At 54.2% G+C, this 27,996-nt stretch overlaps 1 protein-coding gene across 1 annotated transcript in view; it reads right to left on the reverse strand.

The window, feature by feature from the left end:
* Positions 1 to 421: 421 nt before the first annotated feature.
* ADCY5 (adenylate cyclase 5) overlaps positions 422 to 27,996 on the reverse strand; it is a 148,477-nt gene continuing 120,902 nt past the window's right edge. The window contains exons 13-21 of the mRNA XM_012780468.3: positions 18,669 to 18,785; positions 18,032 to 18,196; positions 15,135 to 15,310; positions 13,106 to 13,135; positions 12,041 to 12,173; positions 10,224 to 10,487; positions 9,027 to 9,231; positions 6,053 to 6,177; positions 422 to 4,348 (exon numbers count right to left, since the gene is read on the reverse strand). Coding sequence (XP_012635922.3) covers positions 4,220 to 4,348; positions 6,053 to 6,177; positions 9,027 to 9,231; positions 10,224 to 10,487; positions 12,041 to 12,173; positions 13,106 to 13,135; positions 15,135 to 15,310; positions 18,032 to 18,196; positions 18,669 to 18,785 — 1,344 coding nt within the window. The 3' untranslated portion in view covers positions 422 to 4,219. The remainder of the gene's footprint in view (positions 4,349 to 6,052; positions 6,178 to 9,026; positions 9,232 to 10,223; positions 10,488 to 12,040; positions 12,174 to 13,105; positions 13,136 to 15,134; positions 15,311 to 18,031; positions 18,197 to 18,668; positions 18,786 to 27,996) is intronic.

Raw genomic sequence — 27,996 nt, forward strand, 5'->3', positions numbered from 1 at the left:
TAAATAACCCAACCCTCCCAACTCTCCTCCTGATACTTGTGCTAAGTGGAGGCCTGTCGTGGGGCAGCTGCAGACAGGGCAGGATGGACAAGCCTTGTCAGTTCCCTTCTCTCTGATGGTGAGCCGTACAGTATTTGTTCTCTTTAATGTGTTATTTTGATTTAGACAAATTCAAAAGCAGCCAGTTTTCAGAGCGTGTTTGTCCCTGCCGTTGTAGTTGTCTTGTTCAGGGGGGCAATGAGAATCCGCTCAGCACAACTTTTGAGCATTGTATATCGAAATGCGTGGGGATACCTTCCTGCCCTGCAGGGACATGGGCTCAGCCTCTCTTTCAGGCTCGGGAAGCTCGTATGCTGCTGATGAACAACACACGGCCATTGCAGCCATGGAGAACGCCCATGTTGCATCATGGGAAAGCCACAGCTCTGGCTGTTAACTACATGCCACTCAGCTGTTTTTGTTTTTTGAAAAATTCTGTGAATGTATTTGTAAGTTCGAATGTCTTAAGGTGACATGGCTACCTGGTGAATACTGAGCTTCGGCTTCTCCGAGGCACCAAGATTCTCTGTCCCTTCTGTGCCACTAGCATGTGGCTCACATCACACTGCAGTCAAGCCATCACCGTGTTGGCTGAAGTCTGGTTCTAATGGTGTTTGCTGTCAGTGGTGGTGTTCCAAACTCTTCCCACGTATCTACAGCATCTTTTCAAATAAGTTTTGCTAATTTCTAATAGCATTCTAGGTATGGATATGCTTTTGGAAAAAAGTAGAACTTCGTAAGGGAGAAACAGATACATTTTCTGGGATTAGCTTAATGGGCACGGGCATGGGGTGGGCTCACAAAGGCTGAGTGCATCCCTTTTTTGTCCTGGTGTGCACTGAGTGTGTGGGGTGCCTCAGGGGGCCTGTCTTGGGCGCCTGGTCTCTATAGCAGTAGCAGGGTGGGAGTTCTTTAGGAGTTCTGGTTCACCCAGCCAATAGGCCCCTAAAGTTTGAACTTTCTCATTATTTGTTTTCCTTTTCTAACAGCTGCATGAAAATTTCTCAAACTCCTACCTGTATAAAAATGACATCTTTCACCACGCATGTTTGAAGTCCCAGTGATGTCCCTCTTCTTTGGAGCAGGACTGCTGTCTCTGTCCCCACGGGGCCACTGGTGTGATGAAGCCAGTGAAGTCTTTTCCACCGCTTCCTTCATTCACACCTATGTTAAACCTCATTTGACCAACCCTCTCTGGATTTATTTCCCGAACCCAAATATAACCCTGCATTTTGACGAGTGCAGCAGGCAGGAACTGCTGAAAAGGGCCCCTGCCCTCTCTACCACTTTCCCCTTTCTCTCAGGGGGAAGAGGAGTCCTGGGGCCTGCATGAAGTTACCTACCTGGGCTTTGATAGCAGACAGGTCTGCTTTCAAATTCATCTCTGTTAATCACCAGCTGTGTTGCCTTAGCCAAATAACTCAACCTCTCTGGGCTTCAGGTTCTTCATCAGTGAAATGAGGTGGCTAGGAGGATTAAACGAGATGTCTGTATGGTGCCTATCCCAGTGTGGCACACAGAGGTGCCACCATTATTAGCTATGCAGGTAAAGTCATTCACCTCTGGCTGCAGCTCATCCCCTCCCTCCTCCTCCAGTTACCTGTGTTCTACTCCTGTGTTTTCACCCTTCTTTCCCTTGGCATAGAAACATGTTTGGGTCACCTGTTCAAAATGTCCCTCCGTGACCCTGGGTCTTTTCTGGTTCCATCCTTCCCTCCTGGTCCCCCCTCCTCACTCTCCATCTCAGCCTTCTGTACTCTGCCACCTGCTCCTCAGTCCCGAGCACTGACTCTCGCTAACATCACCAGTTCTCCCAGCTGGCCACCCGAGACTGCAGTCTTCCGCCAATGTTTCTCTGCAGCACCGTGCTGTCCCCTGCAGCTCCCCTCTCCCGCCCAGCGAAGGCTGGGTGCGCTGTCCCTTAGACAAGGACCAGCCCCCCTGGCCCAAGCTGCAAATCAGACCAGGACACATTACCAGTGAAAGTGTTTAATAGTTAAATTATTTAAATAGACTTTTCAATTTCCATGGGAAATCATAATCGTATCCATTTTTGCAAGAGCAGGAATAAAAAGAGTGCACACTCCTTAGAGGGAACGAAGAGCTAGCACTGCACGCTGTCACCAGTCACTGCTGGGATGGGAAGGGTCCCCTGAGGCCAGGGAGGCCATGACCAATGGGGGGACGCGGGATGAGCTCAGCACACACACTTTACTCAGGTCGGAAGCAGAACGAAACCCAACACCACTGGCGGGCGATATGGAGGGGCAGGGAACGTGGGCACCACTGTGGGACAGAGGCAGCCCCCTGCAAGATGGCAAGAGGGGCAATGCAGAACTCAAAGGATGGAGCCGCAAAAGCACGGACAGACTCAGGCTTGGCAGTTTTAGGTCCATTCACTTTGCTTCTCAGAGCTGTGTTCAAACTGGAGTGGGAGCTGGTGAGGGGGGGAGGACAGAGTGGTGCAGGAGGACAGCAAAGTAACATGTCAGCAGCTGACACAGAGCTGCCTCCTGGCCGCCTTTGAGCTCCTCTTGGAGGTGAGAATAATTCTGCCCTGAGAAGCAATGAAAAGATCTGGGCATAGGCCCTAAGGATTCAGTTTGAATTGTGATAGTATATCATTTTCCAAATGCCTTGTTGGGAGGAGGCAGTATATTTAACTGCCTCCCAACAAAACAAAATTTCTGTTGGCTTTCCCACATGGACTCTGAAGCTGGGCTCTCCCCGTTCCTCCGGTTTGCAGGTCGAGGGCAGGGCCACCCCCAACTCCCCAAACCCGAAGGCAGCTCGTCTCCAGGGAGAGCCACCTGCACTTCAGCCAACTGAGAAGGCCAAGGCCAAGGCCAGGCGGGCCAGGCTTCCTCACACCCTTAGCCCGGCAGAGACCCGGCCATCCCTGAGCTCTTGGGAGAGCGCAGGAGCTGCCCTGCGCAGGCAGCAGAAATCTCAGGGAGCGCAAGGGTGAGCAGAGCCACCCACGCACACTGCCGGCCTCGGGGCGAGGCTGCTTCCCTCCGGGCCAGCTCGGCCTGAAACGGGAAAGCAGCTTCTTGTTTTCCTCTTATCACTCTGTTTACACGTAGGGGAGTCAGAAAGACAGGGGCAATGTGTCCGTCCACCTTCCTACCCAATCTGGGCAAACGGCACCCCAAAGGGACACACCCACTCCTCTGGCTGTACCTGGGAAAACCGAAAACTGCCAAGTCTGAAGTGAGGGAAATGCACCCTGTGTGGGACCAGTTCCACGCGTGAGCACACGGACACACACCGGCACACACAGCAACAGACGTACAGTACGGATGGGCACAAACACCCCGCTGTGCACAGCTGTTTTCTAATATAGAGAATTTACAAAATATAGAATTTGGCATATCTGTTAGATCTCCAAGGTTTTCAATAATACAAAATAAAAAATACAAAAGAGACAAGGAGGGCTCCCACCCTGCCTTGTCTGTGACATCTTGTTTGCTTGTGTGTCTCTTACACGTGCGGCATACAACTAGCATAGTCTAAAGAAGGGCACAGAGAACTTGTTTTGTTTTATTTAATAAATATTTTCTTTTCCTCAGAACCATCCCTGCTTGCTCGGCGTCCTCTCGCCTCCGCCTCGTTATCAGTTCCCTTTCCCTGGGGGGCGGGGGGCGCCGTCTGTGCGCCCGGAGGTGCGGGCGGAGGACCGCGGGGAGGACCGCCAGGAGGCCGCAGTCCCCCAGCCTGCACTGCCGCCCGAAAGCCCCTCGGAGGCGCAGAGGGCGCGGCCCGTCTGCACGTGAAAGGCTCACAGAGGAGAGCGCCCCCTCGGGGCCCTGGGCTCCCCAGGCCAGACTCGAGCCCTCCTACCGCCAGGGAGGCCGCGGCCCCGCCCCGGCCCCGCCACCGCCACCGCCGGCCGCGCACACAGACGCCCCGCGGCTGCTTTCCGCGCGCGCAGCAGCACCTGTGAGAAAACTCGAGATTCGGACTGAGTCTGGCGGAGTCTTCCACAGAGGAACATCTTTGGTCAGCTTGGTGCTCGCAGGACGCTGGCACCCGGGGCCTGGGACGGAGGCCGCTGCCACCCGCAGAGGCGGAAGCCGCCTCTGGGGTCAAAGTGGAGAATCCCACCGGCGCGGCTCCCCACTGCCCGGCGCAGAGAAGCCGCGGCCGTTCCGCCGAGGCCAGGCTGCCGCGGCGGCTGCTAACTGAGCGGGGGCCCCGAGTTGAGGAAGTAGGTCATCATCTCGCCTTTGCCCTTCACCTTGACCACGCCCCGGCACTCCAGCTGGTACGTGTTGGCGGCCAGCACCTGGTACATGTCCGTGGTGACCTGAGGGGGCACAGGAGAGAGGGCAAGCCATGTGTGACCCTGGCCCTGAACTGCTGTGGGGCCACCACTCCGACTGCCCGCCCTGCCGGGAGCGGCGGCAGCTGGGCTGTGGACATCATGCCCCTGAGAATGAAGGGTGACCCCGCGCAGCCCCTGCTCTGCGCCCGCCCCCCGCGTGAGCTGCCTCAGCGCTGCTCAGAGTGCGGTCTGCCATCCCCGACTTCCTTGTCCTCAGCCGGAGTGAGTCCAGGAGCAGAGAGTAAGGTGAGGAACTTGCACTTTGATGACAATCTAACGCTGTCGCGGCGTTATATCCAAGTATGTCGCCAGGGTGTTTTACTAAAGGATCTCTCCAGAATAGATCAGAAAGATGTTTTAAAAACTCACTTTTCGCCACAGGTAGTGTGAGAACCGCTGCTATTATTATTATCCTTGGGCTCAAAAAATCTAAGTCACTTGCCTGAGGTTACATCGCTAATAAATGGCAGAGCCTGGATTCGGTTCCAGGTCTCGTCGCCTGGCTCCAATCTGGCTTTGGAGCAAAGAGGAGAGCTCACCAGTGGCTGCACCCCTCACGCTATTACCACTGCTGGATGACGGAGGGGTGGGGGCATGACGGGCACAGGGCACAGGGCACGGCAGCGCAGCCACATGCCCCCAGGGTGATCCAAGAGCACTTCTGGGCACTGTCTGCCTCCCCGGCCCCCGCCCCGCCACAGTCCCTGGCGAGCCTGAGGCCAGGAGAAGGGGCGGGCGTCCTGGGTGGGCCACGGACAGCAGCCCAGCTGTTACTAACTGCGGTTCCTGTGAGGTGCTGGGTCACTGAGGTGAGGACAGAGCCCCTTACCCAGGACACACATATGCCCCCCTCTCCCAGCCCCCCTCAGGACCCTGGTTCCCGTCCTGCCGTGCCCCCTCCATGACACAGGGGTGGAGGCAAGAAAAGGCCCCGTGGCCAGGCCTGTCAGCCAGCATCCACAGCAGCCAGGCTGTGCCCGCGTCAGCCCCTGTGTTCAGAGGCCCTGCAGTGGGGAGAAGTTAGGGACATTTAAGTGGTGTCAGTGTTGGCAAAAGGCCTTACAAATACCACAGTCAGCGCTTGTGAAGCTTGGAAAGCTGACTTCCCACAGCCTGATCCAGGGCCTCGGTTGTCAGACTGGAGCAAAGAAAAGGAATCAAGGAAGGCCCAAGAAAAACCAAGAGAAGCAGCTCAGGAGCGGCAGGGCTGGGAGTCACAGCGCCAGCTCGCAAAGGGAGGAGAGAGAACTCTCTGTGTCTCTGGCCGGGGCCCTTGGGGGCCGGCAGCCTCCCCTGGTTCTCTGAACCGGCTGAGAGCTGTGAGCTCCGGGGGGTGAGGCCTGCTTCTTGAAGGTGTCTGTGTCCCCGCGTGCAGGGTGGGGAGCACTGTGGCTCCCGCTTAGCACACTTAGCTTGGCACTGGCAACCCCTCCCACCTGCCTCCCCCAACTGCTTCTGTGCCCAGTAGAGGGCTCTGCACAGGCCTGAAGCTCTGTCCAAGGTACTGAGGGCCTGAAACACAATCGTGTCCTCCCAGCTTCCAAGATACCAGTGCCAACTGCCCCAGCGCGCTGGGACCTGGCTGCAGAAGTTCTGACTGGGAACTGCGGGGGGCTGCGCTGAAGACTCCTCAGCATCAGCTGGGGCGCCCCACTCGGGTGATGTGGGCAGAGCCCCTGCACTCACCTGGATGCGGTCGGGCACACCGGTGCTGTCCATGCGGCTGGCCACGTTCACCGTGTTGCCCCAGATGTCGTACTGAGGCTTGCGCGCCCCGATCACCCCAGCCACCACGGGGCCGATGTTGAGCCCTGCAGGGGACAGGAGTCAGCCACACTCACCAGGTCAAGGCCAACGCTTGCCTCGCTTGCCCTCACTGTCGTCCTGCTCTGACAGCTCAGGGCTTCCCTCTGCCTCTTGGCCTGAAGACACCCAGGGGCCTCCAGGCCTGGGCTGTGCTCACCCTGCAGCCTCGCGCTTCTCTGCTCCTGCCAAACGCTTGCCGATTCGAGACACATCCACTGCTCCTGTGTCCTTGCCACCAGCCAACGCTCAGCTCCACCAGCCTACTGCCAGGAGTGCCCTCCTCAAGGTCTCCCATGACCTTTGGCATAATCGCTGCCTTTCCCTAATCGTCCTTTTCTCGGTGGCATGGAGACTCCACACGCCAGAACTTGCCATTTCTGTTCCTCATTCCTTTGTTTCTTCCTCCACCATTCTCATTCTTAGAACCTAGCTTCTAACTCATCTTCTCTCTCCAAGTCATCCTGCTCTTGGGCCTCTGAGCCAGGACGGGGACACCACGGTCACCATGCTCCAGTCACCATTTGAGCTCTCCATCTCCTAGCACCACGGCTCTCATCTGTCCACCTTCTCGATGCCACCCACGGCAGCACTGAGCCACCTGCCTCTGAGCCTTGCTGCACTGGTCCTCCCTGCAGTGGTGTCTGCCACCTCCTCCGCAGGCTAAAGCCTGCCCTCACGCAGCTGGCTCAAGGGACGTTCTCTCAACACTCTCTGTCCTGCCTCCAAGTCCCAGGGCGTTCCCTCCTAGTATGGAAACTGTTCCCTACTGGTCCATACAAAGCCTCACTGCTGCCCGTTTCCTGTGTGTGCAGAGTGGACTAAAAACACAGCAGAAGCTCCAAAATAGGCCCCGTGGGGCTTCTCACTTAGTCAGCAATGTCATCGGTCCTCGAAACTTCTCTCCATGACCCTCCTTTTTAGGCCTGCCAGCCACAGGCAGCTTTTACCCTACATGTCATAGTCAGGTGGGACTGTCCCCTCACCGACTGGACTGAGCCTGGAGGGCTTCTGACCCCTTTCCTAAAGCCAAGCCACCCAGCGGATGTTCCTGCGTCTGTCGGGAGGTGTCTGCCACACAGGGCTCCACTGCCTGCCCAGCTCCTGGTCCCCCTCTTGGGAGATGCAAATGCTCAGTCCCCAGTCCTGGTCCAATAACAGAGCTGAGGCAGTTTACAAACATACACGTTGCGCGAAAAAACACAAACCAGTGTAGGCAGACAAGGGGTGGATGATATGAAAGGAAAACAGGAGTGACAACGTTACATGAAGCCAAGAGTGAAGCTGACAGAGACTCAGGCTGAAGTTAGTTCAAGCAGGCTCCCAGCGGGCTCTGCCCGGGGGCTGCCAGCAGCCAGGGCAAGAAGCAAACCCGGTCAAGTCCACTGAGCCTGTGCCCACGGCACACAACAAGCCAGCTCGCTCGCAGAAAGCCCGATTCCTGACACTCAGGCCAGAACAATGTGTCTCCGAAGGACATTAATCATCACAATAGTGGTTCTCAGTAACCCACTATTTTGTTTTAATGTGGTAATTTTGGGAATTGAAATGCCAGTATTTTTGTTGGTGAATTACTGTTCCTTTTTTTATTTGAAATCTGAATCATTTATTGCTAGACACATACCCAGGGATTTGATAATGCATTAAAATCTGAGTAGAACAAGGTCTGCTCCTTCAGAAAGTATTCCTTACCTACACAGACCTCATGAGGAGGAGGAGAAGGACAGCTGACCAAGGCCAAGCAACTTCCACTGCAAAAGTAACTCATACTCTGTAACACGGCACAGCCTTGTTAAGACATATTCTAAGGACAAATGAACTACAGAAATACCTCGGGCTTTCTGGAGTAACAAACTCAGAGCTGTGATTCGGAAATCATTCTATGGACACAGCAGAGTGGAGAAATGGGGGTGTATATGTATGTGGGTTTTCACCGAACTATTCTTTCAACTCTCCTGCAGAGTTGAAACTTGTCAAAATAAAAGGTTGGGGTAATAAAACAACAAAATTAAATACAAAAAAGAAAAATACATAGTTTTTGGTTCAAGAATTTTTCTGAACAAGTAGAATATGGCCCTATTTTGACATTGACCCAGGGCCTCCCTCCCGAACACCACAGGTGTCTACAAAGCTCCCTCAAAGCCACCCAGGGAGGGCAATGCACAGCGCACTTGACAAAGGAGGAGTCTGGGGAAGACATGCAGACTTGAAAAAGTTGAAATATAATCATGTCATAGTCACTATTACAGGATTCCTTTCATGTTTAGTTTTTAAAACTATTTCACTGTATTTTGCTAAAAAATTTGCAGCATATATGTTCAATGTTTTTATAAATTTGCAAATGTAATGACTTGTAACATGTCTATACATTTCGTGCTTAAAATGTATCAAGTATTTGATTTTGCTGCTTTTCATTTTTAATGAATGGATTTGGAACGCTTGTAAATAAAACACTGCTGTTAGGCCAGTAATACCTGAAATAAATGGGATTGTTACCTGCCTGATGTGGCAGCCACCAGAAGGCCCTGAGCCCTGGGCACAGAGCATGCCCACTCAAAGTCTTTCGGGCAGGCACAGCCTGGGTCCAGCCAGGCCTTCCCAGCGCAGCAGCAAGGGGGATCTCAGAGGTGTCCCGCCCCTGCTGCGGCATGGAACAGGCAGAGGAGGCATGGCCAGGCTCCGGGAGGACTCCACTATGGGTGATCAGTTCCTGCCCCCACCCCCACTCTGGGCAGAGGAACACACTGTGACGTCAGCCTCTGTGGCCTTCTGCCAGTGGCCCAGACAGCAGGAGCAGGACGGGGGATGGGGAGCCCCCCCAAGCCCTCACCCCGGCTGCACCCTGGGCCCTGCTCACCGATCTTCATCTGGAAGTTGTTGAAGGAGTGCTCGTTGATGTATTTCATCTGGTCCATCAGCCGCATGGCGAAGTCAGCCAGGGCTTTGATGTGGGTCTTGCCCACCTTGTCATAGGTGGAGTCGTTGAGGCCAGAGGCTGCCATGTAGGTGCTGCCGATGGTCTTGATCTTTTCCAGCTGCCGGAACCGATCCTCGCTGATAATCTGGGCAGGAGGAGGCCAAACCCCGGTCACTCCCAAGTTTGGAACACTGGGGTCCACGGGGAGGGACAGAGGATATCCAGAGAAGTGCAGTAGCACAGTCCCTCACGTGTCCCCCTCCCACAGCAGGGCTGTCTCCATTGTCATCGGTGTGAAGCCCTGGACAGAGCCAGGTCTCCTCCACACTCACCTGCTGTACAGCGGCTGTCACTAGTCACCTCTGGGCCTCTGGCCCCCAGCAGGGACTGATGGCCGTCTCCTCTTCCCTGGCTCATATGCCCTCCCTCCTGGGGAAACTCCTCATCTTTGTCCAGCGGGACACCCTTTTCCTGCCTCCCAGCCCTGCCAGAAGCCTTCCCAGACCCATGTCAGCCAACACCAGTCCCCACTCCCCAGGAGGCTCGTGGGCTGCTCCAAACACTGCCTGGCCCCAGCTCCCGCCTCCTGCTCTCCAAGCCTGGGCCTGCGTCCCCACTGGGGCTGCCCCCCACACTCATGACTCAGCAAGCTCCTGGAGCCCTGTCGGGCTCAGCAACCCAGTCCCTCACACTCCGAGTGTTCCACAGGGCGTGGGACCTGCATCTTTGTCCTGGCTCCTCCCTTAGCCTGGGACTTCTGCTGGCTTTGGCTCTTTCAAACCCCGGGCACAGGCACTGGGCTGTCCCAGGTCCTGGGGCCCCGTCCACCCTAGATGGCAAGAGCCGAATGGCAGGTGATGAAGGTGGCTGATAAGCCAGCTAGGCAGGGGCCTGGAAACTCAAGTTCAAACAACATGGGCTGAAACCCCAGCTCTGTCACTTACTGCTAGTGACCTTAGGCAAGGTACTCAAGATCAGTGGGCCTCAGTTTCCTCATCTGTCACAGGATGACAGGAGAGCTCATGTGTGCCAGGTACCTGTTATAGCACACTCTTGTCATCACTGCTCTCATCTGCAGCTCTCTGTGTCCCTCCCATGCCAGGGACCCGTGGGTCTGCCCCACGCCCCGCCACGCACCTCATCAAAGTCGGCGATGATCTCGTTCAGCAGCCGCAGACACTCGACACCCTCGTTGTTGGCCTCCAGCTCTACATAGAACTCAGAGAAGTTGGCGATGGAGGCGAACATGACGGCCACGCACTCGCAGGACTGATAGTACAGCTCGTCATTGCGCCGCTCCCGCGCCAGGAAGTGGGCGGCCACGTCCTTGGGCAGGATGTTGTGCAGCAGCCGCCGGTTGTAGGCCTGCAGCTCCTCCATCTCCTCCTTCTCCTCTGTGGCCTGGGAGACAGACAGCGCAGGTCACGTGGATGCCACCTCCAGCCCAGGTGTCAGCAGGGCTGGGGCCTCTCCTCCCTCCGCGGCCTCTGCTTTGGGTTGTCAGAGCGCTGCTTCGACAGTCAGAAAAGCCAGACACTTACAAGCACCTAACGCTCCCACCTGCCTGTCTGGAAGTGCCACTCGTGAGGGTGCCCACCCTGGGGGACGGAAGCCCCGAGTCGGAGCACGTCCTGGAGTAGAGGCTGAAAGGACCGTGCCTGCCCAAGACTAAAACCAGGCTGGGAGCAAAAGGGACGGGCCATAACCACACCCCAAATAGCCCTCCAGCTCCCTAAATGCTCCACGTGTTTCATTTTCCTCCTGACATCAGGAGATTTTATCAGAAAAGCCACTTGGCAAGGGCTACTTTAATTGAGCCCACAGGAAAAATGGCCCAAAGCCCTGCCAGTCTCTCTGCCTCCCGTGAGGACAGATCCGCTGCAGAGCCAGACCCGGCTGAAGCAGAGAAGCAGTAGTGCCCTGAGGTGTGGCAGGGGACCGCCTGTCCACAGTGCTCGGGACCCGGGATTAGAGGGTGGAGTCAGCTGGCTGCTGCACCCTTGGTGGCAGACTCAGTGGCTCCCTTACCTGGGAGTGACTGTGTTGGAAAAGCAGGCAGGAAAGTCAATTAGCAGGGCCATGTAGAAGACCTAGCCAACCAGAAAGGTAGACACTTTTCTATTTGGGTGCAGCTAGTATGTCCAACAGGGCCGGGACTGCCTCCCAGGGCCCTGGCTGTCCCTGAGGGCAGTGGCTGTCCATGGGCATGGAGCTGGAACCCTTTCTGGAGGTGCACCCTTGGGCACCTCTCCCAGTTCTTTGGAGGTGGTCTGGCAGGTGACAAGGGGTCACAGGGCTGCTGCTAGCACATAGAGCAGCCTCTCCCTGATCTGTATGCATCCCTTCTTCCAGGGGGACACAATCCACAGGGCACAGGGCAGGCAGCCAAGAACCCAGTGCCGGCTGGGTGTCAGCACCACCTGTGCACCAGCACGGTCAGAGCTGTGGCCTCGGCTACCCCACCGCCTCTGGCTGCTCCCTCAATCCATCCCTCCAGAGGAGTCTCCGAGCCAAATTCCGCTGGGTCAGCCCTACTCTACAGCCTTTGGTGCCGGCCCCCCACACCTGGCCAGGCTCCCGCCCTCCACTCCTCTACTCACCTCCTCCTGGACTCCTTCCTGCCCCCGCCACAAACTAGCCCCCCACACCTCCCCTCTGTCCCTGCCTGCGGACACAGTGCCCAGCCAGTATTTGTTGACTCCACGGCACACCTCCTGGGCCCATCAGAGTCCCAGCACTGTTGTAGGTGGATTTGTCTGGAACAAGCTGCAGGGATTTCCCTCTTCGCCCCAGAGAGCAGAGAGCAGATCCGCTGGGACGTGGCCTGAGCAGGACACCTTGTCAGCGTGACACTAAGGCCCAGCCCAGCCCAGCCCAGGTGACCATGAGCTTGTCCACTTGATCACTGGCTCACGAGAGCCTCCCCGCCCAGCTCCAGCCCCCGGGCCACCCACCTGCAGTTTCCAGAGGAAGTCAAGGCGGGCGGTGGACTCCACCTGCTGGGCGTGCAGGTACAGGGCCAGCACAAAGACTGAGATGATGATGGGCGTCACCACCTTCAGCGCCACCTTGGTCGCGTGCTCAGGGCTGCGGGTGGGAGGCAGACAGGCCTGAGACCGCCCTGGCCCCTCGCAGCAGGCTCTGAGGATCCTGGGTCTTTTTCCTTCCTCCCACTACAGCTTCCCTCCATCTTTGCCCTCCTGCTCAAACTCTGCCTAAGGTGTGCCTCCCCTAGGAAGCCCCCCAGCTGGCAGCTCAGCCCCTGCTCACGCCTGTGCACAGGCTGCCACGGATCCTCTCCTGACGCCTTTCAGCTCCCATCGGCAGACAAGACAAGGGCAGTGGGCACAGTGACAAGGGAGCCAGGTGGGCCCACTGATCCTGTCTCTGGGCAACCTTGGGCAACCTCTTAACCTCTCTGAACTTTAGTTTCCTTATCTGTAAAATGGGCCCACAATACCCACATTTCAGGATTGTGGCAAGGATGAAAGACACTGTATGCAAAATGCTTAGTGTGGTACCTGACAAACAGCAGGCAATCTAAAAGTGGTAGCTACTATTGCCTAATCGTATTTTTGTTAACGTTACTAATCAATACACTTTACAAATCCAGCTGTTCCAAACCCTGCTCCTTGTGCCAGCAAAGAGCCCAAACCTTTAAGGCTGCAGAGTGACTCCCTGCCCGGGCAGCAGCCCCACGCCCTGCAGGCATGCGGAGGGGCAGTGGGCACCAGCCGCTCTCCCATGGCCGGGGTCCCTGCGCCGGCTCCTGGGGAGGAGGCTGAGGCTCTGTGCTTTAAAATGAGGCCTGTGGTGTGATATTAGAGTCTACAGATCACCGAGGGGCCGTGGGGATCGTGAGGAAAACAAGGGTGTCCACCCCGTTAGGTCACCTTGCCCTGACAGCCTCCTCCGCACCACCCACCCCGCCCCAAGGACCCCCTCCTGGGCACCGGCTGCCTTCTCCCGCCCGCTGTGCGGAGGGCAGAAGAGGGCCCAGCACAGGGGCTCGCACTCACCACTGGGAGGTCCCGTTGTTGTTGAAGTCTCTGTGAACAGAGTGAGAAGACTGCTCAGGGCCCTGCCACTGCAGAAGGCAGCCTCCGGCCCTGCTCTGCCCCTCAGCTCTGCCACCTCACTGCTTGGCCCCTGGGCTCCCAATCCCCGACCCCTCCATATCCAGGCCACTTTCAGGACGGGAGCCTTGCAGAAAGCCCGGCCCTGATCAGCACCTGGTCACCATGACCACAAATTGCCCAGCTCTTACCTGGGCAGAAGCCCGTCCCCTCCCCCCCAGCCCTTGCTGCCCTCCACAGGGAGCACAGGAGGACCCCTAAACCTGCTCCACCCGCAGTGACAGCTGCTGGCCACACGTGGTTGAGCCTTAAAATGTGGCTAGTGCAAGTTAAATTGTGTTGTGTATAAAATGCACACACAGCATGATTTGAATAATTCATGTGAAAAAGGGTAAAGTATTTCATTAATAATTTTATATTGACTACATATTAAAATGATCCTATTTGGGGTATATGGTATCATTTAAATAAGAGTAAAATTAATTACACTTTTTGCTTCTTTAATACAGCTACTAGAAAAATTTTAATTAGGTTTGTGGCTCACATTATTTATCTATCGGACAGTGCTGCCCTAGAGCCAAACCAGGGTCTCCCAACTCAGAAATGAGCCCCATTCTTTGGTGCCAAGTCAGCAGTGGGAGGGGACAGGCTGGGCTGGGGGAGGAGCAGCATGAAGAGGGCAAAGGTCCCAGCTCCAGCCCTGATCCTGGGTAGGAAGGCCCTCCTCCTCTGCCCACTTCTTGCAGACTTCAGCCTGTACTGTTCCAATCGATCGTAGTGTCTTTCTGGTCATCTGCCTACAGCCCCGCACCACTGCCAAGTTCTTCCTCGAATCTGACTTGGATCCTTCATTACATCTTCATTTCCTCAGCTGACATTTCCCTTCACAAGAAAGGACTATTTCTGATGGGTTATCTGTTGTCTTTTGGATCCTCGATTGTACCTCTACCGCCTAGCTCAGTGGCTGGCACACCATGGGCCCTTAATAAACATTTGTGAATGAATGAAGGGGTGAAAAAATGGATGGACGGATGAACGGACCCCTTCCTCCAACTCAGAGAAAGCAGTTTGCTGCTGCTGCATTTTCTCAGGGGACACAGACCTGTCACTCACATGTTTTGCACTTTTTGGCGCATGTGTAGGGGTGGTGATGGGAACAAAAGGGTACTTCCTATCAGGCACGTTATATACATTTACCACTAGGGGTATTCTTCCCACTTTACTGGGGGAAAAAATGAGGTTCAGAGGAATAAGCAAATGTGTGTTCATCACTGAGATTCAAACTCCATTTGACCCAATGCTTGAGCTCTTCCCCCTCCTGGAGCTGCCTCCCTTGAAATCTGACATCTGTCACTAGATGACCGGGCTGACTATGAGGACAGACAGCCTTAGGCGCAACCTTCACGCCCACCGTCCGTGGGACGTGGACCTCACCTCTGCCACCACAGCCTGCAGCCTTTGAGCAGTGCACAAGCACCCAACCTCACACGCTGGGCCTGCCTGCTCTGCTGGGTTGCTATGAGGATGAAAAGGGAGAATATATACGCCAGTGCCTGGCTCGAGGCAGGACGCAGAGCCTGTAGACGGCCGAGGCCATCCCTCTGCTCCCACAGACCTTGCTACTCAGCTCTGTTGAGCCTCAGCCCCTCGGGGCCAGGGCTGTCACAGGCAGCTGGTGTTGGGTGAGAACAGCCCATCCAAGGCCGCCTGGGGAAGCGAGGGATGTGAGGTCAGGAGTGAGGAGCAAACTGGAGGCAGAAAGACAGAGGGGCCTGAGGCCACCCCTGCCGCTGGGGAAGGGGGGAAGGCAAAGGAATAAGACCCTGTCATGCTCTGCCCAGGGGTCAGGGCTGGGGAGGAACAGGACACTCTCGTTGCAAGTTCCCTGTGGCCCCAGGGCCCCAGTCTCCTGCTCCTCCTGCCTCCCTGCGACACCTCACAAACAGGAGGGCTTGACGGGGGCGCCACGTACATGGAGTTGGCGGTGACCAGCAGGTCGGCATTGTCGAAGAGCGTGACACCAGGCACCTCGACGACAAGCACGTAGATGAGCTCGATGGCCAGCATGAGCACCAGCTTCCCGATGCAGCTGATCTGCAGGAACACGGAGCAGGCCAGCAGGCTGAGCAGCACGCTGTAGGTGAAGTACTGCGGGCAGAGGGCAGAGGTCAGCCCCGGCCATGCCCTGGCTGCCCTCCCGCTGAGACGGCCCTGCTGACGGAAACTTCACAGCAGGTGCCGTGTGCCCTGAAGAGCCCTAGTGAGGAACCAGGAGACGGGCCCAGTCTGGCCGGTGTGGGAACGGTTCCAGGCTCAGGCTGCCCTGGGTTCCAGTCCTGACCAGCCACAGGGGGCTGTGTGCCGTAGGCCATTCACTCAACCCCTCTAAGCCTCGGTGTCCCTGTCTGCAGAGCTTCCTACCTCATGGGCTCGCTGTGATGAACACGTGATGAAGCAGCTGGCACAGTGCCCGGCACCAGTAATAACCATGGGGACACACTGGCCTGCAGCCCCTGACCTGCAACCTTGACATCAAAGCTCCAAAAACCAAAAGTGTTTTCATAACTCGCGTGGGGGCTGCACTGGGACTGACCTTATTTGGTGGCAAAGCCTGCCTAATTGATGGGAAGCCGGTCACCCCTTGACCCTGCTTCAGATGACCAGTGATACCTGTTGCCACATAAGTATTACTGTGTTTCATTACCAGGTGCTGCCCAGACTCCACTAGGGGTGTGAGGCAACCTTTTAAAATCTGAAAAATTCCAAAGTCCAAAATATATGTGGCCCCAAAGGCTTCAGATGAGGGATTGAGGCCTGTACTGTTTACTCTGGGGAAGGTCCTTCTGGTCTCTGAGCCTCAGTTTCCTTCTTAGAGACTCAGGGGCCAAACCAGGTGATTTCAGAGGTCCCCTTTTGCTCTTTTGTCTCCTGACACTTATCCTAGACGTGTCAGCATCTGTTATTTTGTTCTTCCTTTTAAATTTAGCACCATTCTTTCTGAGTCAGACTTCTGGACCCTTACTATTCGCACACTGCCTCTGTCCTGGGCTGGAGGCTGGATGGCGGTGGCTGGCAGTGGGGTGGCCCCAGGCTGGCCCTCTGCCTCCCAGGCCTTCTGGAGCCAAGACAGGGACTGCGAGGGTCCCCTTGGGATAGGACTGGGGCAGCTCCAAGTTTCCACCGGGAGAGGGAGTGGAGCAAGACATGCCCAGAGTCCTAGCGACCTGTCCTTAGGTGATCCCCAAAGAGCCCGCCTGCATTCCCATTCAGACCCTGGGCCCAGACAGCCAGGAGGCCAAGGCGTAATGCTGGGGTCCCCCAAGGGCCAGGGGTCTGTGAGGAGTTGCTGAGCCAGAAAGAACACTTGTTGGGGGTGGTGAGCCCGAGAGCTCTGCAGGCAGCAGGGCCAGGGGTTGGCGGGACTGCTGAGGGCTGAAGGCTGGGACCACGCCTCTCCCACAAATGTGTCAGAACACGGCCACCGCTGCCCTCTGCCCCCCATGCCTCAGCTGCTCCTGGGAGCGACCGCCGAGTGGCAAGTACAAGACCAAAAATAGCCTCTGCTCTTCAGCCGATAGCCCTCAGGAAGCAGAAACGCTGCCCCCATGGGCTCTCGGCTGGGTGAGAGGAACAGGGTCTGGGGACAGGAGGATGGGTACAGGATGGCCGCCTGCAGGAGCCAGAGAGCCTAGCAAGGGCCCCGGGAGGGGGGTACAGGCCTTTTGAGGTGAGTGGCCGAGCACTGCTCTTTGTGGCTTTCCTTGTCCTGTCTGTGCACAGGGAGCTGCACCAGGCTCCTTCCCTGGGGGGGCAAAGGGGGCAGCACCATGGCAGGCACTGTGACCCTCAGCTGCAGTCCTGAACCTTTGCTGTGAGTCACTGGAACTTTGGGAATTGGATGAAAGCAGGGACCTTCTTCCCAGGAAGGGCAGGAACTGCCACCATCCTGCAAGTCTCACCTGAGCGCCAAGCAGGGGGCCAGCGGGGTGTGGGAATGGCCCATGCATGGAGCGGACACTGGAGCCGGAAGCCTGGCCCCGCAGGCTCCCTGACAGACGCAGCAATGTGAATGAAGCACCTTGTACACCATAGGCGCTTAATAGGTGCTAGTCTCCAAATAAGGATTCTTTGCATTATTTTTCAAAGGCATTTTCAACCCAAATGCCTGGGGACACAGAATGTCCTTTTGGGCTGATTAAAATTTTCTAAAATTAGATTATGATGATGACTGTAGAAATTTGTTACTACACTAAAATCTACCGAATTGTACACCGTGTGTGGGTGAAGCTCATGGCCGTGCTGCTTTGCGATTGGGCTCCCTTTGCCCCCTCCGGGCTCTCTGGCCCTAACAGCTGGGGGGCTCAGGCGGTTCTCCTGAGGTGGGGCTGCATCTGCTGCAGAAGCTGAGGGTCCAGGAAGTTCCACCCTCAGGTCAGGAGCATGAACTCTGGAGCCGGACGACGTGCATGAGAGCTCTGGCTCTGCTGCTCACCAGCTGTGTGAACTTGGGCAGATTCCTTAACCTCTCTGTGCACCAAGTTGCACAGAGATAATATAGTACCTGGTCATGGGTTGTTGTGAGGATTTAAGGAGTAAAGGCACGTGACGCACTCAGCCGCAGTGGCAGACAGACAGTATAGAAGCAACAGCTACGCTGTCCTCACTGTTACTGTTATACTGGGGAGGCTGCCCCTGTCCTCCAGCATCTGGCACAAGGGAGTGAGAAACTGGGGGAAGAAGATCCCAAGAACGACAGTGAGCTGTGGGCCCTGGACTGTCCCTCCAAATGTCCTGAGCAGCTGAGGACAGAGTGGGGCGGGGCGAGAGGCTGTTCTCAGCCACTGCCCCCAGCCCCTGTGGGCCCAGTACCTCGGGGAAGTTGCAGTTGGGCCAGGTGCTGCCACAGAAGCCCTGCTCATCATCCAGGCTGTAGTTGACGGCCGACTCCACCACGTGGCACGCGTTGACCTGGCTCGTGCTGACGTTGTGCTCCTCCGCCAGGCAGCCCAGCAGGTCCTTGGAGTTGCACATGAACTAGGGGCAGGGGAGGAGAGGCTAAGCTCCCGGGGCCAGGCAGGGCAGCCCACCCCATCCGCAGGCATCGGGGAGCCCATCCTGTCTCAGTGCAGCCTGACACTGATGGGGACAGAACCTGGCAGAGGCTGAGGACCAGGCAAGGTTTGCCCAGCCGTCCTGGTGGGAAGAGCTCAGGCTGCAAGAGCCGCCCTGGCTGGAAGAAGGGTGCAGCTGGCATGCCTCCTGAGGCGGGGCTCCTAAACGCGTGTGGGGCCTTCTCCTGAGCTCTTTCTGGCTCCTCCAGCCTTGAGAGTGAAGAGCTAAACACTTGAGTGAGATGCACTGAGTCAAATGTGGTCTCACACCCGAGGTGAGATACGAATAGGAATTCCAGGTAAACTCTCCCAGCCTGTGCCTGTTGGGTTTACGGTCCCGCTGGGTTTGGCCCCACGGGGCTGGGGTGGCACTAGGAGGGCGTGGAGCCACCCACCATGTTGACAAAAGCTGACAGGAACACCAGGATGATGGTGAACACCCCAACCAGAGTGCTGTTCATCTTGGACCGTACGATCTTCCTGGAGAGGGTCTGCAGCGGGGAGGGGAAGAGCTGTGGGGGACAGGGAGGGAGAGACATAAGAGCATTCAGCGAGGATGCCACGCATCACCTGAGAGGAGCTCGGTGTACCCATCTGTGTCTCTTTCCAGCACAATCTGGGTGCAACCCGGGTGCCCTCCCAGCCTGCACCACAGCTCCAGGCCAACAGCAGCACAGACTGCAAGTGGACCTGGGACCCACAGGTGAGAGAGGCATGATGAAAGGAAAGATGCTATCTTGACCCGACAGGGAAGCAGATGAAAAAGGACATTTTGCTGCTGGGCAGGTGCTGGACCCTCGGGAGTTATAATCAGGGAGGGGCCCAGAACTTTCTGGGGTAAGCCTGGGAAGGCTTCTGGGAAGGGGTGGGCAGCTGTGGGCCTGAGGTTTAGGACAAGACCTGGCATCTGGAGGAAGGGGCTGGCTTGGTGGGGAGGGTCAGAGCAGCGGGCAGCAGGAGGGCAGCAGGCTCAGACACGCAAGTAGCGAGCTCTTTCCTCAGCAGGAAGCTCCACGGACCTACTATTCCCCCACCCGGCCTTTCCTATATATTCCTCAACTAGACAAACCACATGTCTACTCAAAGACCCACTGCAGGCTGGGCGCGGTGGCTCACGCCTGTAATCCTAGCTCTCTGGGAGGCCGAGGCAGGCAGATTGCTCGAGGTCAGGAGTTCGAAACCAGCCTGAGCAAGAGCGAGACCCGTCTCTACTATAAATAGAAATAAATTAATTGGCCAACTAATATATATAGAAAAAATTAGCCAGGCATGGTGGCGAATGCCTATAGTCCCAGCTACTTGGGAGGCTGAGGAAGGAGAATTGCTTGAGCCAGGAGTTTGAGGTTGCTGTGAGCTAGGCTGACACCACGGCACTCACTCTAGCCTGGGCAACAAAGCGAGACTCTGTCTCAAAAAAAAAAAAAAAAAGACCCACTGCAGTTTTGGTAATGACCAGGTTCCTAAGTCCCGTTTTGGCCACCAAATCTGATGCAGTCGGCCTTGCATACCATGTCCTCCTCATCTCCCGTGCAACCTGGGCTATAAAGAAGTTGACAGACACAGAAGCAAAGCAGGGGACATAGACTTCCCCACCCTGCCCATCCCAACTGTTCTTGGTGAGGCCACCTGCTGAACCCCTGAGGGCACAGAGAAAGCACTGGGCCAGGAGTCGGGAAGCCTGGGTTCTTGGCTTGGCTTTTCCTGTGTGAACAAGCCACGTCCCCGCTCTTAAGGCTGCCATCTGCAGGGCTCTAGGGGCAGCCCTGGGGCTTTGGTGGGGAGGGAAGCAGGTGAAGGCCTCTCCCCAGTCACAGGCCCTGAGCAGCCCTGCACGTTCCTGTGGAGTGTGCCAGACCACAGGCCGCACCCTCGCCCTCATACAACAGTTTCTGCAGCTGGTCACACACACATCTAAGTAGGTCAAGCGGCCACAGCGTGACCGCCACGTGACCGCCCAGGCCCCATGGGGAGGGGACCTGGCTTGTGCGCTACAGGGTTTCCTGCTAGCTCACCAGGGGCCGGGCTCTTGGCCCAGAGTTCCTCAGCCGCAGCCCAAACCCACCGCACATGCAGCATCCACGTGGCTTCCTCACGTGGCCCCCGTGGGACTCCAGGGGCAGAGGAACCAACACGACTAAGCCGATGGTCGTGTGCTGGCTGCACTGTGAGTAATAACGTGTTTTTGTCTCTGGCCCAGGACTCTTGTGTCTTCTGCCAGCATCCATGAAACAGCAACAAGCTGACTTACTCGCTTACAAGTAGGGTAGAACCAAACCTTAGACCCTTCAGAGTTCGTGACAAAAAGTGAGGGCCCTGCTCACCCCTCGGTCTTGGGCTTGGGCTGTGTGTGTAGGGAGGTAGTACAGCTTTCCCGTCCCAGGATCTCCTGCACCCTTCCAGCAAGGCCACCTCCTATTCAGCACAGGGGACAAGGGGACCTCAGGGAAGGACAGAGCACAGGAGGCTGCAGTGGCTGCACATGCCTGCCAGCTGCACAGGCCAGAGGCTGAGAGCTGGAGACTGTGGGCTCCATGTCCCCAGCAGAGGGGGGGGCCCAGGTATGTTCCTGCACCATCAAGCCTGTGGCATTGTTCCCAAAAAGCACTTCCCTCTGGGATAAGAGAGGAGACACTCCAGTACAGCAGTGGGACCTGCAGCCTCAAGGCCACGTGTGGCCCTCCAGGTCCCCAAGTGCGGCCCCTCAACTGAATCCAAACTTCACAGAACAAATCCTTTATTAAAAAGATTTGTCCTGTAAAATTTGGATTCAGTCAAAAGGCCACACTCAAGGATCCAGAGCATAATGTATTAAAGGAAAAAAACATCCCATGAAGTGGGAAGTCTGTATATACATGTATACATAAGTTTGTGTGTGTGTATGTATATATATATACATATGTATATATAAATAAAAGAGATAATCTAACTGAAACTTTTATGTGGTAGAGGGAAAGAGTTTACATGCCTAGGAGAGCATAAGCTTGGATTAAAATCCTGATTAATAGAAAGAGATTAAGAGAGTCTAGAAATAAACCCTTACATTTATGGTCAATTGATTTTGACAAGGTGCCAAGACAATCCAATGGGGAAAGAACAGTCTTTTCAACAAATGGTGCTGGGACAACTGGATGTCCACATGCCAAAGAATAAAGCTGGGTTCCTACCTCATACCCTATACAAACATTAACACAGAATGGACCAGAGACCTAAATGTAAGAGCTAAACTATAAAAGTCTTATAGGAAAACATATGAGCAGATCTTTGTGGCTTTGGATTAGGCAATGGTTTCTTAGAGATGACACCAAAAGTATAAGCTGCAAGAGAAAAAAATAAACTGGACTTAATCAATTATTAAGAAATTTTGTGCTTCAAATAACACCATCAAGAAAGTAAAAAAGGTATTAGTTAGGATATAGAGAAATTGGAATCCTTGTGCATCGCTGATAGGAATGTAAAATGACGCAGCCACTGTGGAAAATAGTGTCATGATTCCTCAAAAAAAGTAAATGTAGAATTATTATATGATCCAGTAATTCCACTTCTGAGTATACACCCCCAAAGAGCTGAAAACAAAGACATGTACAGGTATTTGTATACCCATGTTCATAGCAACATTATTCCTAACAGCCTGAAAGTGGAAATTATTCAAATGTCCATCAACTGATGAACAGATAAACAAAATGTGGTCTATCCTCGTGATAGACTATTATTTGACAATAAAGAGGAATAAAGTGCTGTTACAGGCTACACCATGGATGGACCTTGAAACTATTATGCCCAGTGAAAGAAACTGATCTAAAATGACCACATGTTGTATGATTTTATCTATGTGAGATGTCCACAACATGCAAATTCACCCAGACAAAGTAGATTTGTGGTTGCTGGGGCCGTGGTGATCAGAGAATGAGACCTGACTGATAATGGGTAGGGGGTTTCTTTTTGGGAGGATTAATAATGTTCTGGAATTAGATTGTGGCCATGTTTGTGCAACTTTGTGAACATATCAAAAACTAGTGAATTATAAATTCATCCACCTTTAGAAAGGTGAATTTTATGGTACTCAAATTAGATATTGATAAAGCTCTTATTTTTAAAAATCCTGCTCAGCCTCTTACTAGCCATGTGATCCTGGGGACATTATTAGATGCTCTGAGCTTTAGTCTCCTTATCTGTAAATAGGGAACATCTATCTCCTGGAGTGGCCACGAAGACTCAGTAAAGTGATGCACTTGAAAGTGCTTTGTAAGCTGTTAAATACAACAGAAAATTTAGTTAATATTTGCATTTTAAAGAGCTATGTTGCCAATAAGAATAAAAGTCCTTGTTTCCCATTTAAAGAAATTTTTGGTTTCACAGCTGGGGAAAGCGTTTTGGCACAAGCATAAGGATCTTACCCTAAAATGGTATGACATATGGTTTCAAATCTTTGGCTGCTTAAAGTTTTGCCATTTCACTCCCCGCCCCCCCCCTTGCCCGCCATGTTGCAACTGTTTCAGTTCTGATCACCCCATCCTCTGGTTGAAGGGCCTCATTTATCATTGTGGAACCACCAGTGTAATGATTGATTTAGGCAAAGGTTAGGGTATCTGCTAAAACTTTCTTTATAAAAGACGGTTAAGGAACAAGATCTGCACACAGGCTTCTTGGTGAATATGTGACTAGGAGCCCCACGGGGCCATCCAAAGGCGAGGAGAAGAACTGCAGGCTATTGTTTTTAGGTTTTTGTGGGGTTTTTTGGAGTCAAGAGTCTCACTCTGTTGCCTGGGCTAGAGTACGGTGGCATCAGCCTAGCTCACAGCAACCTCAAACTCCTGGGCTCAAGCAATCCTTCTGCCTGAGCCTCCTGAGTAGCTAGGACTACAGACATGAGCCACCATGTCCAGCTAATTTTTTTTTCTGTATTTTAAGTTGGCCAATTAATTTCTTTCTACTTATAGTAGAGATGGGGTCTCACTCTTGCTCAGGCTGGTTTCGAACTCTTGACCTTGAGCAATCCTCCCGCCTCGGCCTCCCAGAGTGCTAGGATTACAGGCGTGAGACACTAACCTGGCCAGACTATTGTTTTTTAAAAAAGATTAATGTTAGATGTAGCTCTAGCATCTATCTAATAAATGATTGAGTCTTTATGCATGGACTTGCTACAAGCTGACTTCCCCTGACGCCTTTAAAAAGACTTGCTCTTGACTTTAAACCCTCAGTAGAAACCCAGGATTTGTTGCTTTTTCGAAGTCTCCAGAAGAGTCACCATCCTGCCTTAGTATCTGTCAGTTTATACAGTGTCTCGCCTCCTGTAATTGGAAAGCCCATCAGAATGTCGACCCTAATTCCAATGTCACTAACCCCAGTGTGGATCTGAAAACTCTTTATCAGCGGCAGAGTCTCTTCCTGGGGCTACACCACAGCTGCAATCAGATCCTGGAGAGCATTTTTCTAGCAGGATAATTGTGTCTGCGCCAACCCAGTGCTTAACGTCTGCTCATAATCACGGCTCAGAAAAAAATCAATTTTTAAAATATAAGTTCAGAACCAGTACATTCCCAATCTGATTAATTAAAATAAATTCAACATGAAAAATGGGAGCAAGGACATGGTAATAAACCATGAGCTTAGAGCCTGGCTTCTTTGGGCATCTCCAGGCAAATCGATGCCCTCCCTGGGGCTCTGTGATGTGGGGCCAGGGGATTGCAGAGATATAAAAAGGTGATGAAATCAGATGGCAAAAATACAAGAAAATAGTCTCTTTGACAAAGAGCTAATAAAGGAAGCAGTAGCTGAGCGCAGTGGCTCACTCCTCTCATCCCAGCACTTGGGAGGCCAAGGCAGGAATATCACTAGAGTGCAGGAGTTTGAGACCAGCCTGGACAACACAGCAAAACCCCGTCTCTACAAAAAATAAGAAAAATTAGCTGGGCATGGTGGTATGTCCCTGTAGTCCCAGCTACTTGGGAGGCTGAGGTGGGAGGATAGCTTGAGTCTAGCAGTTCGAGGCTACAGTGAGCTATGATTGCACCACTGTATTCCAGCCTAGGTGACAGAGCAAGACTTTGTCTCTAACAAAACAAAATAAAACAAAACCACAGAGGCCAAACAAGGCAAGTAGAAGGGCTCCACACCACTGCTCTCATCACCTGGCCCTTCAGGAGTCAACTGGACATAGTAACAAAGGCAGCATCCTGGAGGGGAAGGACCACAGGTTCTGAAGTCAAGACCCAGCTGGGTTTCAATCTTAGCTATAACCACTTCCCAGCTCTACCTAGAGAAAACTGCCTCACCTCTCAGTTTCCTCATTTGCAAAGCAGATGCAATAAAAGCCACCTTAGAGGCTCCAGAAACACAGCTCCAAGTGGCATAGCTTGCATCTGGATCCTGGACTGTCTGAGTCAGAAGTCACAGGGGGAACCCTGTGATATGCTGCCTGGAATGGAGAGATCTCCATTCCCTAAATGAACATGTGCATGGCAACAACACATGCTTTCCCAGAGAAAGGAAATGTGCCCCTGAGCATCCAGGTAGAAAGGTGAGCGTGGGAGCCTAAAGTCCTCACGGGAGAGAAGACACCCAGGAGGTGAGGGGTGCTGGTGGCACAGTGAGACCCTATTTTGCAAGCTGTGGACCAGGAGTCTGGGTGGAGTGGTAGAAAGGACAGCCAGCAAGGTGGGACTTAGCCGCACTCGGGCTGTAAGGAAAGGAAAGGCTCTTCCAGTGACTGCACAGAGCAGATGGGGCCTGGGAGGGGCTCTGGCCACAGATCACAGGGGCCCAGGCAGTCGGGTCTAGGGGGTCAGTGGAATGCAGACCTAGAGGGAGCCAGCAGGCTGGAGGGTGAGGGAGATTTACACACACACATTCTGTCTCTCTCTCTCTCTCTCTCACACACACACACACACACACACACACACACACACTCTCTCACTCACTCTGCCATGGAGCTGAGCGCTCCCACTGGGCCCATCTGTGCCCACGTCCCAAACTGCTGGGAAGGAGAGTGTGGCCTTCTGAGTAAGGATGAGCTTATGAGCCACAGCAAAGCCGGGGGCCTGGACCAGAGTTGGGGAAGGAGAGGGCCTCGCTCTGCCATCCGTCTGGGTGGTGGGTGCCACACAGGACGATGAAGCGGGAGCTACAGGGAGCCCATGACACAGCCAGAGCCGGCCAAGGAGGACACGGCCTGCACTCGGGAGGCGGGAGTGAGCTCACCATCCTCGGAGGACACCACGCCCAGGCCGGCCCAGCCCCTGCAGGGGTCTCACAGAGGATTCCCGTCTCGGGCGGGTGGCTGGGCTCCCTCACTGCAGGGGCCCCTTCCAGCCTGAGGTCTCAGAGTCTGCGACGACGTGTGATGTTGGGGAGGGAGTCAACATGGTTTACTCCGAGAAAAGCGGTTCTGGGGCCCCGGTCAGCACAGAGGCCAAGGGAAGGGAGGACTGATGTGAGCAGGTGTACGGACTTGCACTCTAAGACAGCACCACCTCGGAGGCACTCAGGGGACTGGCCCTTAAGGCACGTGAAGGACAGTGACAGCTCTGGCAGGCAGGCGATGCCCTGGGAAGCGAGCCCAGGACTTCAGGACAAGATGAAGACCGAGGCTCCACATCAGCCTCCCCGAGAAGTCTAGGGGCGTGTGAACTGCCCCACGCTGGGTCAGGAAAAGTGATGCAGGCCCAAGACAGAAAGGCAACCGGAGCACTGAGCAAGAGGGAGACACCAGAACAGGCCAGGGAAACTTCTCCCTGCCAGACTCGGAAGACGACTAACTCAGTCTACACTGTCTGCACGTTTCTCTCTTCAAAAAGGTTAAAATGTGGACAGTTGAAGGAAGTAAGTCCAAGTTGTTTTGGGAAAATGGAAAAGTGAAGGAACTAGAGAAAGAAACCGACACCGCTTGGCTTTGGATCAGCAGAGCCCGCGCTGCAGAGTAATTTAGGAGTCGCCGTATCTCAGTAGAGAGCCGCAGGCCACGACTTCCGAGAGACTGCAAATAAGAGGAACGTTTCTGAGCTCCGAGTTCTGTTTTTCAAAGGGAAAACCGAATGACATGGGAAAGCGCAGGCCAGCCAGCTTCACAGCAGTCCCTGAAAGGTGATACAGTTACCGAAGTCAGCCCGCCTTCGGTGTGAGCTGGAGCTCAGTGACAGGCGGTGTCCCCAGCTGGGGACGAGGGCAGGGTGACACTCCCTGCCGCACACACGCCAAAAGGGAGAGTACGGGAGAATCCCCCTTTCACGTCTTAGTGTGCAAACAGCTTAACCCGTATCACAAAAGAGGGAAGAATAATTAAAGAGAAAAGGATTTCGTGTCACGAGCAACCTTCCAGATCGGGCCGTGCTGTCCAGAGGCGGCTAACACCAGAGGGGATGGCTAATCGCGTGGGGAGGAAGGAGGCAGGGACCCGACGGCGGGTATTGGAGTCTACTGGGCGTGTCGACTACAGGCCCAGAGTAGCAGGCTCCAGACCTAACACGCCAGGCAGCATTCTTCTTTCTAAACAAAGACTTCACTGGAACTGGAACCTTCTGTGTGTAGGATGGAAAAAGCAGGCTCTTCCGGTGAAGGGTGTGGGGCAGGGTTGGGGGAGGGGCAGCGCGTGGACGGGGTGGAGAGGTCGGTGTTCCACCTGCTGGCCTCTCTCGAGGAACCTGAGGCCTCCTCTCAACAGGCAGGAAAAGCCACTGGCGAGATAAGGGAATTGAGAACGAGCTTGCTGCACTTGGCACTGACAGCAAGGCAGGTAGACTCAACGACACGAAGGGAGGCAGGGGCGATGTCACAACCAGTCTGGAACGGTGGAAACAAGAACTCACGAGACCGAGTACTAACTCAGCCAGCGCCGGCGGGGCAGGCAGGACAGTGGGCCCGTCCTCCGCCTCCTCCCCGACGGGCCACCAGGTGTGCGAGCAGAGCAGGGAACTCAGGTGGGAGTAGTCAGTGTAGCTCAGGGTTGCCCAAGCCGCTGACCGCAAAGAGCGGAATTTAGGTTCCAGTTAAAAAAGAGTAGACTACATATAGCTTTGATCCTAATTTGAATGCCCTAATGAACTGCCTTGAAACAAAGAAACAAATAATGACTTTGTCTCAGTTCGCGACTTCATTTTGAAGAGTTAAGAACTCTAGAGTTCAGAAAAAAATATTTTAAGAGGGCATTTTAGGTAGGGTGTGCTTTTTTCTTATTGTGACAGAATACATAACAAAATTTGCCATTTTAGCCACTTTTAAGTGTACCATTTCATGGTGTTAATCACATTCACAGTGTTGTCAACCATCAATGCCATCTATAGGGTGTCCCAAAAGTCTCCATACAAAGGAAAAACTTTGTAAAATTTTATAATGAATATTTTGTAAATAAAGGTACATTTAGCTACAATTTCCCTATGTATGGTGACTTTTGGGACAGCCTGCATTTCCAAAACCCTTGCATTACCCCAAACAGAAACTCTGTGCCCATTAAGCAATAACTCTCCATTCTTCCTCCTGCCAGCCACTGGTAACTGCTAATCTACTTTCTGTCTCCATGAATTTGCCTATTCTAGATATTTCATATAAGTGGCATCATACAATGTGTGACTTTCCCCATCCAGAAGAACCTGCTGCTCACTGCGGAGTGTGTGGGAGCGATGGGGGGGCTCAGCTCCAGTGAGCGTGGGGAGGCCGCACGCAGAGGCTCAGCCGCTGCTGGAGTCGGCCCAGACTGGCCCTGACGGGGATTCTTAAACCGCTCGGGAAGGA

Source organism: Microcebus murinus, chromosome 1 (genome assembly GCF_040939455.1).
Source record: "Microcebus murinus isolate Inina chromosome 1, M.murinus_Inina_mat1.0, whole genome shotgun sequence".
Lineage (NCBI taxonomy): Eukaryota > Metazoa > Chordata > Mammalia > Primates > Cheirogaleidae > Microcebus > Microcebus murinus.